General features: G+C 32.0%; 2 protein-coding genes across 2 annotated transcripts; both read right to left on the reverse strand.

Moving 5' to 3' along the window:
• Positions 1 to 430: 430 nt before the first annotated feature.
• LOC111299753 (nuclear transcription factor Y subunit B-7-like) lies at positions 431 to 1281 on the reverse strand. Its single transcript, XM_022895187.2, has one exon. It carries the CDS (start codon positions 1175 to 1177, stop codon positions 575 to 577), a length of 603 nt encoding a protein of 200 aa, XP_022750922.2. The 5' UTR covers positions 1178 to 1281; the 3' UTR covers positions 431 to 574.
• A 1891-nt stretch (positions 1282 to 3172) lies between these two features.
• LOC111299752 (putative methyltransferase PMT26) lies at positions 3173 to 8560 on the reverse strand. Its single transcript, XM_022895186.2, has 9 exons — positions 8349 to 8560; positions 6911 to 8027; positions 6672 to 6821; positions 5282 to 5552; positions 5045 to 5155; positions 4778 to 4955; positions 4191 to 4460; positions 3792 to 3986; positions 3173 to 3573 (listed from the first exon to the last, which is right to left on the reverse strand). The coding sequence occupies exons 2-9, from the start codon at positions 7979 to 7981 to the stop codon at positions 3345 to 3347; spliced, it is 2475 nt and encodes an 824-aa protein (XP_022750921.2). The 5' UTR covers positions 7982 to 8027; positions 8349 to 8560; the 3' UTR covers positions 3173 to 3344.
• Between the last annotated feature and the right edge of the window lie 6766 nt (positions 8561 to 15326).

Here is a 15326-nt window from a genome sequence, read left to right on the forward strand (position 1 = left end):
AAGTTAAAAGAAATTTTGAAAGAAAATAAAAATAATCAATGCATTAAAATATTTTAAATTTTATATGAAATAAAATAAAACTAATTAAATATAAGACACATGATGATTATTTAAGATTATTTACGTGTCAAAATAATAGACTATACACATTGGATTTTTTTTTTACCAACAATTTTGATTTTTATATATTTATATAAGATAGATAAGTATATATTATATAACACCAAGTAGTAAGATGTGCATATATACAAGCACTTATCATTGAATCAAATGTTCTGTTAATTTAGATTTGCTTATATTAATAGATTCTTTAATTTTCTTGTAAGTTTATATACACATGTATCATTAGGACACATGAAAATATGTAATCATCACATACTTAATTTGCTTTTGGTACATATAATTACTCAAATCATTTCAAGAGAATGCCTAATTAAATTATTCAAAAATGTATAATGTTACTAATATTACATAACATTACAATATTATATATTCAAGTGTGTATATTAATTGCAATGAAATAATTTTGTAAAAGAAAAAAAAGGAAATATTGTAAAATAATTTCCAGTTGTTCTTACCAATGCCCCACTGAATCAATTTGGTCTTGTTGCTGTAATTGCTTTTGAATGGAATTGGGTGAGAAAGGCAAGGAAAATGGTTGATCAGAAGGCACAAAAGAGGGGTGATGAGACAATAAGTTTGCTGAAGAATACACAATATTGGTATTGTAAGGTATATTTTGTTCATGTTGTGATTGTTGCTGCTGCTGCTGCTGCTGCTGCTTTTGCTCGGATCTTTGCTGCTTTGGAACATTAAGCTTCTCGCCTTCAATCTCTCTATATTTGGTTAGATACAGTTTCAAGGGTCCTACATATTCCTCAAATCCTAATGTAGTGATTGCCCAAATGATGTCATCGCCATTGATGGTCTTTCTCTTTTCTCTTTGGCATTTGTCTGAGGCTTCCCCAGTGACAAAGCTAATGAACTCAGACACACATTCCTGAACAGTTTCTTTTGCATCTTTGGAGATTTTCCCATTGCTTGGAATCACCTTTTTCATAATTCTTCCAACGTTTGCAATAGGGAGAAAACGATCTTGTTCCTTGTTGTTGCTGCTGCCATTACTTTTTACACATGGGCTCTCGGGGCTCCCTCCATGGCTAATTTCATCTTCCATTTCTCTTGTATTAATAATTTCTCTCACAATGTTTTTGAGTTTTGTGGATGGATGTTGTTGGGGGTGAAATAGATGGATATAATTGCTTAAAAGGAGCCAGTTGAAGGGGAAACTCTAATTTTGCCTTTGTTTTTAACCAAATGATTCCCCAAGACTCGCTCGGATTAACTAACATTTTTGTTTAGGAACTAATTACTTTGTTGATTTCATCTTCAATCAAAATTCAAAAGTTTCTTTTTAATCAAAGATTTGTGAAAAACTCAATATGTCTTATTCATTAATTTACTTGTGTTAAATTGTCTCAAAAACAAAAATTATAATAATTTGCGTAAATAATACAATTTTCAAAAATTAAAAATTGATATCTCTTAGTCATTAGTTGTATTTATAATTTTTTTTTAAATTTTAACAATTTCCCCAAAAGAATAAAAATTATCACATGGAGTTCACTCTCTTCTTAAAAATACGAATAATTGATAGAAAAATGAATGTGGAACTGTTAAGTAGATCTTACACTTTTGTTTATAGCATTTGTCTCTTCTATTCGGCAAAAAATTCATTAACATGAGAATTAATTTATTTGATTTATGTAATTATTTTATAAAAAATAATGCTTAATCTTATATTTAAATTTTAATATTTATAATTTTTTATTCTATTTTCAAACTATGACTTTTTTTTTCTTACAAAAAATTTCATTAGTTTCATTTTAATCATTGTATTTATAAGTTGACTTACCATAAATTGGTAACTCACATCCTTAAATTAAATGATAAATATTTAATAAATTAAGAAAAGAAATTATTTGATGGACTCTTCATATCTGATCCCGTCCAATAATGTTGGACAAAATTATTTTCTTCTTGTTAGATCCATTTACGTTGGCCAATACTGTTAAAAACTTTTTCCAAATGTTAATGTTATCAATTCAAATTGATTCATGCAAAATGAAAATTTCAACTTTGATTTTGTTAAATCAAGCAATCCAAATTTTAGTTTGGTGAAAAAAAAAAGAAAAAAACACCACGATCCTCGAAGAATTTAATGTTCCGTGTTCCCTAAAATGAAATTTGCTGCTTCTATGTCACAATTTTTATTATTCACTTATACTTTTTAAATTTTTTCATGTCAAAATGTTCGTAAATGTTTTATACATAATTTGCATAATGTCTAATTTCCATGATTGAACGAATTACAATTTACATAAAACTAAAGTTTATATGTTTTGAATTTGCACCGGTCGCTTTTATCTCAGAAAATTCAAAAAAATCATTTTGTATGTCCGAGTACCTATATTTGTCCCAGCCAATGGGATTTATATTTCCATAAATGCTTCCATTTTTCATTATGAACTAATAGACTGGCATCCCATTAAAGCTTAGAGGGTTAATAACTTGAATAACTCTTTAAGTTATATTGAAATGTTCTACATCCTAAATTAAAATAAAATAGTTAATATAATATTTAAATTTTAAAAATTTTTAATATGATACTTAAATTATAAATTATTTATTTATCACATTTAATTATTTGATATTAATCATGTTAAAAATGGATATTAATTTAATTAATAAATTATTAATTTAAATATCATGTTCAAAATTTTTAAAATTTAAATATCGCATTAAATATTTCATTATAATTGAAACATTATTCATAAAATTAACTCAAGCTTGGATAAAAAGCTTACATGATAAAGAAATAAAAATTAAAAAAAAATAAATCAACAACCGTCTAAAGTACTAGATTTTGGAACAGACTAAAATTCAGTTTCTTACGGTTTCTAATATATATATATAAAAAAAAGAAAATAATAATAATAACAAAATACTGTAGTCAATACTATAGACATAATTAACATGATACAAGCCTTCTAGGGCAAACTTGGTGAACTAAATACTATAAATTGCGATTAGATACGGAACAAAAGGAACACCTAGCCTCACAACTGTGCTGGTAAATATGCCAACTGACTGACTTCTGAATTTGCTGACATAGGTTGAAACTGACACTTAAAAATTACGGATTAAAAAAGTTTACACGCATAATATATTTTTGGGTCAGAAAATTACATAGATGGGGTTCAAGAGTAAATTAAAAATTTTCAAAAAAGTGGCAAACATCATGGAACGAAATGGGAGAGCGATGAACGGAAAGCACTGCACGCCTAAGCAAGGGCATATGTGATGGTCTCCACCTCTTTAGGTCGCCACATGGATTTCTGGACACACAGCAAGCCCTCCTTGTCCTTGGAGTAAGTCATGCGTACTTCCCACTGCATAGACCTTAACATATTCTCAAGCTCACTAATGGTCTCAACATTGTCTCGAACAATAAGCTTTCCTTCCGGCCTTAGCATTCGATCAACCTCTGCAACCACAGCCACTAAATTGCACCTACAAGCCCATAGACCATAGCAAAGTTAGGCTGCCAAAGACAACCAATAGAATAACCCGGCAAACGCCCTTTTACCACAAAGCTTACAGTTCAAACACAAATCAAGATCATAGCTAAACAGTTATTTTAGTCTAAGAACTTTGCTAGGACAACATAAGTTACCCATCAAGGAGAGTGTAAAAAGTGGAGTCAAGAAAAGGAAAATATTTATACAAACCTCTTTTTAACCTTGGAGAATAGATGGTCAGCATGGAGAAGATCATAAGACCTCGGATAGGTGCTAAATGATTCGCACCAATCATGATACATACCAAATAGACCTCTCTCATATATTATGGGAAGTGTGTCTGGAGAGTCAATTGGGACCACATTCATGACCCACAAATTCAAATCTTTGAGTGCCGCAGCAAATCTGTTAGCATACAACAATCAGACTCAAGGAAAAGAAGAGAAAAAAAAATAAAGCAAAGAAAAAAGTAACCTTGTCAAACTGTTACATTATTCATAGTTCATGGAACAAAAAAGGAAAAGAAGATGAAACAAAAAACCAATGAAAAAAGTAATCTGTCAAACCATTATATCCTTCCTACTTCATAGGAAAAAAATTGTTGCTTACCCTCCATAAACAGCTCTCATGTCCATTACATTTCTGACAGATGACCAGTTTATTCCCATCCCATTTATGTATGACTTGACCACCCGTTTCCAGTGCTCATTGTCAGCAGCAAAATCCTCTGGTGCTGCTTTGCCATAAACTCCAACTTGGGAACTCAACAACCAATAAGGTGCTTTTTCCAACCTTTCTGGCCATTGCTCAGGCCACTGAGACCCACGTTCTGATGCATCTACAGGTACTTTATGCATGCATGCTTGCAATGGCACATTCCTATAAATAAGAATCAAATTCAAATGGCTGTTTGGATAGCTATATTGCAAGAGATCCACATTTATTCTAAAGTAATAGTGAAAAGAGCAATGACATTCTTATGGACAGGTGACCTGTTTTCTGTTTTTACAAGTCAATTAGATACTTCTTTGGTCAAATTTAGAAAAAAAGGATATTCAATAGCTAACTCAAAGAATGCAAGTTAGCATATCGTTAAACCACTCAGTGGATATTTCTAGTGTCAACTTAACAAGAAGTGTTAGATTTAGTTTTAGCCAGAATATAGTTTTTACAGCCAAGTTAAAGAGAAATATTACCAAGCTGCATTTGGATCATCCGACTCAGGACAGAGTGGAGGCTCTTGTTGTGACCTTTTCTCATAGCAGTCGTTAGAAGTAGGCTTCTTAAATGTTGCTACAGCCACCCTGTTTACTGCATCCTTACTAGTTTTGTTTACAAGCTCCCAGCACATTGCTTTTGTTAGTTCAACCATAGCTGTAGAAAATCCACACAAAATGCAGCAGCTGTTAGACACAATAAACTTCTCACATGATATCCAGAGAGAGTACAACGGGATCATATACCTTTCCATATTTCAACATCTTCAGGAATTTTCTGATAAACAGGAGTGGCAGACCACACAAAGAAACCACCAGGTCGCAGCATACGGTTCAGCTCCAAGAGGAGTTTGCCACCTGCATATTGCTAAGACCAGTGAATATTCAAGGACAGCAAATTCATAAATGCACTCCCAGAAACTGATTACTATGAGTCCAAGATGGTTATTAATTAAAAATTTATAAAATGAGGTTGTTATGTACCTTCTATGTGCCATGGTACTCTACATCGTGCACAATGAACAACATCAAATACTCTGCCAGGGTAGGGAAGTCTCTTAGTACCCATCACAGCAGACACAGCAGGAATTCCCCTTTCAAGTGCGAATTGTACTTGAGCTTCATGTTCATCTTTAGGTGCAAGCGACATGGTGAGCACATTTCTGTCAAAAAGAAAGCCACCAAAGCTGGCAACCCCACATCCAACATCCAATATTACACGAGAGTGTTTTCCCCATGCTACATCAGGCACAGACTGCAGAATAATAATCAACAATAAGCACAAGATAAAAGAATGAATTACAGGAGAGGAAAAGAATGACCATGAATAAAAGTCATTTAATGCTTATTGTCATCATTGTTGGAATGCCATGGATAGTAAACAAGCATTCTTTTTAAATCATATCAAACATTTGTAGATAGATTCATGCAATCAAAATTGCAGAATGCAGATATAGAATTCCTTACAAGAAAAGAAATATATGTGATATATCATATGTGCACATAGTCAGACACAAACATATATCAACATATGTCCAGAATGCTAACGTAATATAAGCTTCTTGATGTTCCTGACATGCTCCCCTATTAACTGCAAAACAGATTTATGGATACTCCAACACCAACTCCCTTTCATTGTATCAATTAAACATAATGATTGAATGCAGCACTTTCCTCATTGGAAGAAATGCTCCAACAAAAGCAATAGTTTTCACTTTGAAGGAAATGCTCCTAATATAAGTTCATCTCCTCTTTCATGGACTATAAATTATTGTAGGTTTAAGATAATTAATAGAATAAAAATCTGCTTGAAAGCACTCATTATGTTTGCCTTTACCAACAGCCCATAAGGTTTTTTAAGTTAAAATCCACTAATTTGCTTCCTTCACTGGAGATGTGTCTTCTTCTCTATAACGTATAATTATAATATGCAATCAGTAAATCCTGAGAGGGCTTTAATTGGTAATTTTGTTATAATACAAATTTTAAGCCTATAATTATACGTAAACACAAGGTTGACTAGCATGTATTATTGTGTTGGCAAAATTAAGATTACAATCAAACAATCATGGTAGAGTAATAATGGAAATCACCAGAGCTGAAAATAATAGCTATGGTGCTTCTCAATAAGGTAATGAAGTGACATTTTCAGCTATGGCTTCAGATGCTTTGATCAAAAGACATTCATATCAAAGTTTGTATCATGTGTTATATAAGTATTACCACTGTAATAATAGGCAACAAATAAAAAGATAGACAAAAATTAATATTCAACAAGTAGAGACTACACCCCGGGGGGGGGGGGGGGGGTCAGACACAGTAATCAATGATATGATATAGTAGTGAAGTTTGAAGACAAATTTTGAGCACTCACCTCTTCTATGAAATCAATATAATGAAGAGCTCCATGCTTAAACTGGGTTCCACCACCAGGAAATGTGAGGTATTCTCCAGTAACTTTTACCCAATTCTGATGCCCCTTAAATTGGGCCAACTTGGTATGGGGAACATTATAGTACCAAATCTGCAGCAGCAGGAAAGCATTTGTTAGTTCATCTTATCAAGCAAAAAATTAAAGTGAAAAAATGAACCAGCATATATTAAGTGAAGTACCTTCTCCCTGCTTTTCGGCCACTCAATTGGGCGTTTGTATCCTTCAGGAAGAGGAACAAGGCAGGTAGGTGGTTCTTCTGGACAGTGCCTCTCTCGATGTTCATAATGTTTGGTAGAGGGGAGATGCCTGATTGCTTCCCAATTGTCAAGGCATGGGATATAATCAGGCCCAGCGGTGGAATTGCAAAGTTTCCAACTGTATTCCTTGGATGATAACTGAGCCTCCTTTTCATTCTTTGATTCAGTGGCCTGAGTAGAGAACGATCCATTCTGAGTCATGGTTTCACTCAAAAGTTCAGATTGAGCACCAGAGGGGAAAACTTCATTTGAGCTCTGGTTTTTCACTTGACCATCATCTTTTGTCTCACTAGAGCTTTTATCCAACTCCTTGTTATCATTTTGATCAACTTTCCCATCTATCTGACTATCAACCTTGTCTCCATTAGTTTCAGAGGAGTTTTCATCTTGTTTCTTTTCAAAATCACCAGAATCAGATTTCTTGCCATTCTCATTGGAGTCAGGTTTCTCATTGCTCTCTTCAGGATCAGCCTTTTTTTCATCAGAATTCTTTTCAGAATCCCCTTCTCCACCCAAATTCTCACCACTGTCGTTGTTTTTCTCTCCACCTTCAGACTCCGGTTGCTCATTATCCTTCTTAGACACATCCAACTTAGTCTCTTCAGCATTCTCCTGATTTTCTTGCGTGTTTAAGTGGCCGTTGCCATCATCTTTAGCCAGACTCACATTGGAGTCCCCTTTCGTCGCATCCTCAGGTAAATCCCCGGGGTTATCTTCAAAATCGGGGGTGTTGTTGCCGTCATTGCTGTCATTGATTACCGGTGTAACCTGATCTTCCAGCTGATTTTTCTTTTCCTGGGGCGGATCCTCCCCGTTTTGATCAGGGACAACCGAGGACGAAGTCATCATCCAAATCCCAACTAAACATAATCCCACGAAAACCACAATGGTGACAGTCGAACAATAACTCGAAGACGACGACCTCCTAGTATTATTATTAATATTATTATTATTGTTATTGTTATCTATTCTACTATATTTTCCTGATGCCATGATCACTATTCCCTTGCTTTACGAATCAACCTTCAAAATGTCACACCTGAAATTTAAAAAAAAAAAATCAGAACTAGCTTCAATGAAAAGCTAATGCATCATCAAAAGATGCAGCTCGAATGAGATTTAAAAAAACAAAAAAACAAAAAAAAAAGAAAAACACTAGAGTATATAAACAATGCAAGGAACCATATAATTGAAAATTTTAAAATTATTAGTAGGAACATCCAGATCTAGTGAAACGATGCCAATGAAGAAAAGAAAAGAAGGAAAGAAATGGAAAACGCCGTCGCATCGCATTAGATCTGCAACAAACCAAAAAACCAAAAAAAAAAACAGAACTACCTCGAAAAGAGAAAAGAAATACCTGAATACAAAAATGAAAAGATCTGAAAAGCGAAGAGACCTTTAACAATCGTTATTGGTTCATTGTTTCTACATTAAGCAAAGACGAGAAAGACAGTGAAAGATTGATATTGATTTCTATTCAAATAATATTGAATTCCAGCTTTTAGCTGTTGCTGGAAAGTTTATAATTTTTATATTTGTTTAATACAAGTGTCCTAGAATTTAGATTTTATTACAAAAACAAATATATATATATATATATATTTATATTGAGAGAGAGAAAAAACAAAAGGATGGTTATAATATGTAGGAGAGAACACGGAGCGAAGGAGACGGCCACGGGAAAGGCGAAATCCACTAATTTTCCTAAAATTTTAAATTTAATTATTTTTTATTAAATACTGTAAAAACTTTTAATCATCTTGTAAATAAAAAATAAGATTTTTAAATTATTTAACATATTAAAGAGCCATTACATATTACATTAGATTATACTTAAAGAAATTGACAAATTAAAAGTTAATATATAGTTCTTATTTTTGTACCATTTCTATTTATTTTGGTTAGCATGTGCTTTAATCTTTAAATTATATAATATTTATAAAAAAAAACCTCATGATTAAATGTTTAATTTTTTTTTGTCAAACTTCATGCTCCATATACTAATTCTATTAATAGAAGTTTATGTGGCTTAAAAACAACTAATAATATCATAATACTTGCATAATTTTATTGATCAATATTTATTACATCATTATTTTGACTAATTAGAGCAATTAATGATGTAAAAATTTGACGAAAATGAAATTTGAATAATTAGTTATAAATTCTTTTATAAATATAAAATCATCAAAAATAATATAATTGATAAATCAAATTAAAATTTTATTTTGTATTAAATCACTGTCGATATCTAAATTATAATAAAATATATAATATAATATTTAAAATTTTAAAATATCTAATATTATATGTAAATTATAAATTTGTTAAATAATATATCACTCGCCCACAAAAATCGTTTAACTTCCAATAATTGTAAATAACTAAAAATTAACTCTTCCAAAATTATATTTAATTAACAAATTCATACTTCATATATTATCTTTAACATTTTTTAAAGTTCATCTATTAGAAACCTTTTAACGTTTCATTGTACTTCATGTCATTATCAATTTTACATATTATTGTGCTGAACTCTGAGCTGAAACTCAAAATCCTAAAATCATAAAAAAGGAAGAAAGCGTTTGAGGGTAAAGACAAAAAGTGTTCCCTATGTTTGCAATTTGACACTTAAGTTAGAAGTCAGTTATAAGAAATTAAAAGGAGAGTAGAAAATAAAGAAAATAGAAAAAAATAAGTAAGTTGAATAGATAGGCAGAAGGTGAAGGGTCTATGAGGTAGAATAGTGACATAGCCAAGCTGATGTGGCATTGTATATGTCAGGTTAGCCTAAAAATCGAAAATGTTACTAACTTTCTACTAACAGTCTCTAATAAGAGAAATGACCAATTTACCATTTGGACCCAAAAATGCCCCTAACATTCTATCCCCTACTAAGCAGTTGAGTATCAAACTGTAAAGTGTGGACTTAGTCGATCTAATATGTGCCAACCTAACTTGTGATCGATGGTGCTGAGCTTAACTTTGAGCGCGGGTTTCAAATTATACATTTAATTAGTCCATTTTAAGGTTATCGAGGTGAATGGCCTTACATTGGGTAGGCTGAGGTTGGACTAAATAAGCTTATGAGTAATTGTCAACGTGATTTCTGTGTTTAATATGGGGTGTGCCGATGTGAGAATTATGTTTTTCTTGGTGTTGGAATTTGATTTCCTAGTTTAATACACGGTTAACCTGGTGTTTGACTTGTTTGGTCAGTCCAGCCTAGGTTTTTTTTTACAAGTCTAATTGGCTCAAATATGTAGAATGATCGATTTACTGATCTATTATTTGAAAAGTGAATTTAATGATGAAAAAGGAATTAGATGGCAAAAGCTTAAAGTTAGGAAAGTGAAAAGCCATCCTTTTTAAATGTTTGGGACATGTGATGTGATTTGAAGTGTTTATCTTATCTTTGTGTTGGCTATATAAATGGCATTCTGAGGTTTTCATATTTTATTGTTTCAGCTTTCTTGCTATCAAATCGACCTAATTTCTTGACTTAAAATTTTTTAGCTTTTTTTAGTCGATCTTCATTTTTTTTCTTTTCTTTGGTACATTTTTTTCCTTTGTTTTTTATAATATCTTTTTTTGATTCTGAGGTGAGTGTTGTTGGAAACTATAGAATAGAACCACGGGGAGGTCATCTCAGAGGCCAGATGGCTAATAATTTAGTCCTTTTATTGCAAGAAGGGAATACTTTAGATCTATTTTTTGGTTGAACCTGATGATGAAAAAAAAGCAAAAAAAATTGAAGATGGTGCTAACGTTAAGGAAGAGCAGGCTTATCATGGAATGATGAACTCGTAGCTATAATTGACTCTGATATAAAAAACTCTCAGGTTTTATGTTTGAGGTTAGACCGACTTTTTGACTGATCTTTTTTATTTCTCTGTTGTTTTTTTTTAAACCCCATTTTTTTCTTTCTACTTCTTCCTTAAAGCCTACCAAACCAGTCTCTATTCTTGTCCTTGACTCCTTTTAGTTATCTGAGGAGTTTTTTTACCCTTTTTCTTATTTCTTTGATGTCGTGGTAGTTTCAACCATTGCTCGAGTGTGGAATCCTGCTCCTCAAAAATCTTAATCTTAAAAAATGAAGATTCTAAGGATGAGAAGGATTCTAATGAAGAATAGAGAGAAGGATTCAACAAAGCTAAGGAGGGGCTAAAAAGTAAGAATAGCTTTATTCAAACTTAAAGGACTTAACTCGGATTCTTTTTTACACTTTTTGTAGCTTAGGTTTAGTTCTTAAGGACGTGATAAAGAGCTTGAAGGGTAGGGCAAATCCTGAAGATTGCCTTAACATGTACTATGCTTATCACACATAATCTTTGAGAGTCAATTTTGATATTCCAAAGATAGGGTGATAATGTTGACCACTAAGGATTAAGTTATTTTTCCCTTACAAGATCACCAGATATGGGTATGTTAGAACTATGTAGTGACAGGTCTAAGGTTCTTTTTACTTTTTTTTCATTGTTGAACTTTTTAATTCTTACAATATGACTATCATTCAGCTCACTCCAAATTTATTTTGATACATGGTAGCTTTTATCATTTTTTGTATAAACCTAGATATTTTTCCAACTGTCATTCTATTTAGAAAATTTTTTGTAGTTAAAAAACACCTCAATGATAAGAGTTGGCTACATGTTATAGCTCAGCCAACCAATAAAATTTTATTAAATTATTTGAGTTTAATAAAAACCTAAAAATTACTCTTTTTCTGCATCTAGAGAGCCAATGATCAAGGGAAGCCTAGGGTATGAGAGACAATAAATGAGTTTGGCATTTTTAAAGATGATCAGGTTTTTTTAACACTAACCAACCTAAATGCTTGGGATAAGATTTTAGAGTTCATTTATAGGGGAGAGCTAGTTATCAACGCCCATAAGCTGACTTCTCTTGATTAGTTAATGAGACTAAGTATTGGGGTATGTTTGAGGTAACCTCATAAAGTATTTACTTTTACAAATTTTTCTAACACTTAGCTCATCTTGTAAACATGTCTTCCTCGAAGAAGTTTAACTTTGCCCAATTCTTACATACGTCGACGCCAAACAAGGGCAAGAAACAACTCATCCAACTTAAAGCTTCTTTTAGGGGAAGGATAAAAATAATTTACCCATATGTTTCTCAACCAACGAGCTCCACAACTTAGCTTCTACTATTACCAAGGGTAAGCAAAGGTAAAAGGTAATAGTAGGTTGTGAGGCCTTTTCTTTTAAAAGATAAAAGATTAAGGCCTTTTCCTATATAATAGTGCCAAACTTTAACCCATTCATTCCACCTCAGAGAGCTTTTCTATTTGTTTAGAGTATGACTCTACTGAGAATCCTTTCAAAGACCTCAAAATGATCAAAAAGTTCATGAAGGTTGCCATTTCTAAGAAAGGTACACATTTTAGCTCGATTTTTTTTACCTTATACATTTCATTATTTGTTTAAGTCTAAGCTCGATTTTTTTTTTTTAGTGTCTGAAAGCCTTCTTACCTATCTTTCTCAATTAGTCAGCCAAGGTTTACTCAGCACATATAGAGCTTTAGTCTACTATCACAAGATTGAGCAAGACTTGAAAATATATACTAATAACCTTTATAAAAGTAATGAAACCATCTTTAAGCTGAAAGCCAAAAAGGTTAAACTTAAGTATAAGAAAGAATAGCTTAAAAGAAAATACGATAGCTTCACTGCTCGTCTAAAGTAGGCATAGGTTTAAAAGTCCTAGGCTAAGTCTCTTTAACATTAGTTTGAGTAGAAGCTCGATAAGTCCTAAGCTGAGATAGCAAGGCTGAGCTTGGAGCGTAAGGCTAAAAAGAAGACCAATATGAGGTTAATAAGTAAGTAATGAAGGACTTCATGGCATCCAAGACTTACAACAAACTGCAGACCACTTTTGCCATAGAAAACATCATGTGGTGTTTGATTTGGCATTAGACGAGGAGAGGTTCCTTCATCCTGGGATTGATCTCTCTTATATCAGCATGGATAACATCAAGCCCAGGTTACCACCAAGGTTGATAGATAAAAATGATGAAAAGAATGGTGATGATGAGGATAAGGATGTCGTACTGGATGTTGAGCTCAATGCCGCTATTGAACCTATGGTCAAAAAGTATATGAGAAAGGAAAGGGCTGTTGCTATTGCTTTTACTTTGATATTTAGCTTTGTATTTACTTTATTAGCTTTGTGCTTTTTATAACCATTCAAATTTCAGCTTGGTTAAGATAGCAAGATTGGCTTACTAAATTTAATAAATTGAACGAAGAATATATTAAATTAATTTAAAAATCTAATTTAATAAACTGGATTTAAATATTCCAAATATTAGGTCGAACCTCGCTAGCTTAGCTAGCGTATCACTTGAATTGGTAATGGACTTTTATTCAACAAGTATATTTCAAAATTACAAGTGTGAGCTCAGATCTATATATTTTACTGGTAATAGACTTTAAGGTTATTCGCATTCCATATTTTCAAAATAGGATTGCCATTCATGTATTGCAATATGTAGGTTACATCATGCACAACCTTCTTAATGTTATGGGGCTCCTCTAATTTGGGGTCAACTTTTCAACTCAATTGTTGACTTCTAAAGCTTTTACCTTTTTGGGTATCATGTTGCCTTTCTTTATATTTTTACATTAGATTTTTTATTGTAAAAGTTAGATAATTTTCATTGATAGGTTGTTACCTTGGTCAGAGCCATATCTCTTTATTTTTCAATCAAATTTAAGTTAGCCTTTAGGGCTTTTTCATTCCCTTCTTCTGATCCAAACTTGACTAAAAAGCTTGGGAGATCAACCTCCACGGGCATAATAGCTTTTCTTCTAAATGGTAGGTGGAATGGCATTTCTACAGTAAGAATTTTGGTAGTAGTTTTGAGAGCCCATAATACACCGAGTAACTCATAGATTGATTTACCTTTGACTTTGTCTAGCTTCTTTTTAGGGGCTTCTAGTATAGTTTTGTTAGCCGTCTTTGCCTGCCCATTGGACTAGGGGTGGACAACTTAAGTGAACCTCAAATCAATGTGAAGATTGGCATACCATTCTTTGAATTTTGGGTTGTAGAATTACTTTTCGTTGTCTATTATTATTGACTAAGGTAAATTGAATCTGCATATACTGTTCTTTTAATTAAAATTTTTAATTTAAGCTTTTGTAGTGGTGGCCAGGACCTTGACTTTAAGCTATTTCGAGATACCTCAATCTCTACCCCTTATGTAAAACATCAATGGATGATCATACAATCCATACTCTTCTTCAATGAAATGACATTTTCTTCTGATAAATGATCAAGCTATAATTAGATAACAAATTAATGGTAGACTCTGTAAGGGTCATCATTTAAGTTTGAGTATTTTATTACAAAAGAGTATGAAATATAAATCTTAAAACCAATTCAAAAAATATATAATACAAATAAATATTCAATGAATAAACAAAATTAAAATAATGATGATTATCAAAGTTTGGGTTTGCTGCAAGACTTGATTCACGAATTTATTTCCCTACTAGATGTTAGTAATATACTACCCTCAAGGTGTATTAGATTGCATTGCTATCAATATTACCTCCAAAGCTGAGTCGTTACAGTTGATCATTCAGGCATTACTCTGCTCATTGAGTCTTTGTTGTTGTTGGTAAATGATCACTTCATATTATGCATTTTTCATTAGTTAGTTTAGGTTGATTCCTGAAGAATTGTAATGGCAAAACAAATCTACCAACCCTCTGAACTCGACCATGTCTGTCATTCGATCTTAATGCTAAAGACAATGGATTTTTGCCATAATTGATTCACAAGTCACCAGTTTCATATCTCATAGTGAATTCATCATGAAACACAAAATGATGGTGCATAAAAAATCATATACAATATCTAGTCATACATACAAGCACATTCATCATAAGTGATAAAATAATTAAATAAACTTACAAACTTTCAACCATTTCTGAAGTTGCTTCATTTACGAGCATTCAATCTTTTCATAGATGTCTTTTTTTTCACACATCCCATCAAGAAACTTCGATTCTAAAGATAGATAGTTTTTTTAAAAAAATATCATTATAATTCTTCAATTTATGTTTACATATTCATACATATTCATATACGAGTATAAAACAAGCATTTGAATAATTACAAGATCATATTTGACATTTACATAACCTTTTTTTGATGTCTGATGGTGATGTAATTGTTTAGCCTCAATTTTTTTTTTATTGTTCTTTTATTTCTAGAAAAAAAGAATAAGATAAATCACATATTAAGATATTGAATATATTAAACAAAATATATAAACAATTAACAAACTAGGTATGCATATCGAGAA

The sequence above is a fragment of the Durio zibethinus genome, chromosome 18, assembly GCF_047325235.1.
Source record: "Durio zibethinus cultivar Kanyao isolate XHJ-2024 chromosome 18, ASM4732523v1, whole genome shotgun sequence".
NCBI lineage: Eukaryota > Viridiplantae > Streptophyta > Magnoliopsida > Malvales > Malvaceae > Durio > Durio zibethinus.

What these genes read in the sequence shown, in the direction of transcription:
- LOC111299753 (XM_022895187.2), bottom strand. Translation starts at nt 1,177, where the DNA reads ATGGAAGATGAAATTAGCCATGGAGGGAGCCCCGAGAGCCCATGTGTA.
- LOC111299752 (XM_022895186.2), bottom strand. Translation starts at nt 7,981, where the DNA reads ATGGCATCAGGAAAATATAGTAGAATAGATAACAATAACAATAATAAT. An exon ending in AGTACCATGGCACATAGAAG is followed by an intron (nt 5,156 to 5,281) that starts GTACATAACAAC and finishes AGCAATATGCAG; the next exon opens with GTGGCAAACTCCTCTTGGAG. An exon ending in AGATGTTGAAATATGGAAAG is followed by an intron (nt 4,956 to 5,044) that starts GTATATGATCCC and finishes GATTTTCTACAG; the next exon opens with CTATGGTTGAACTAACAAAA.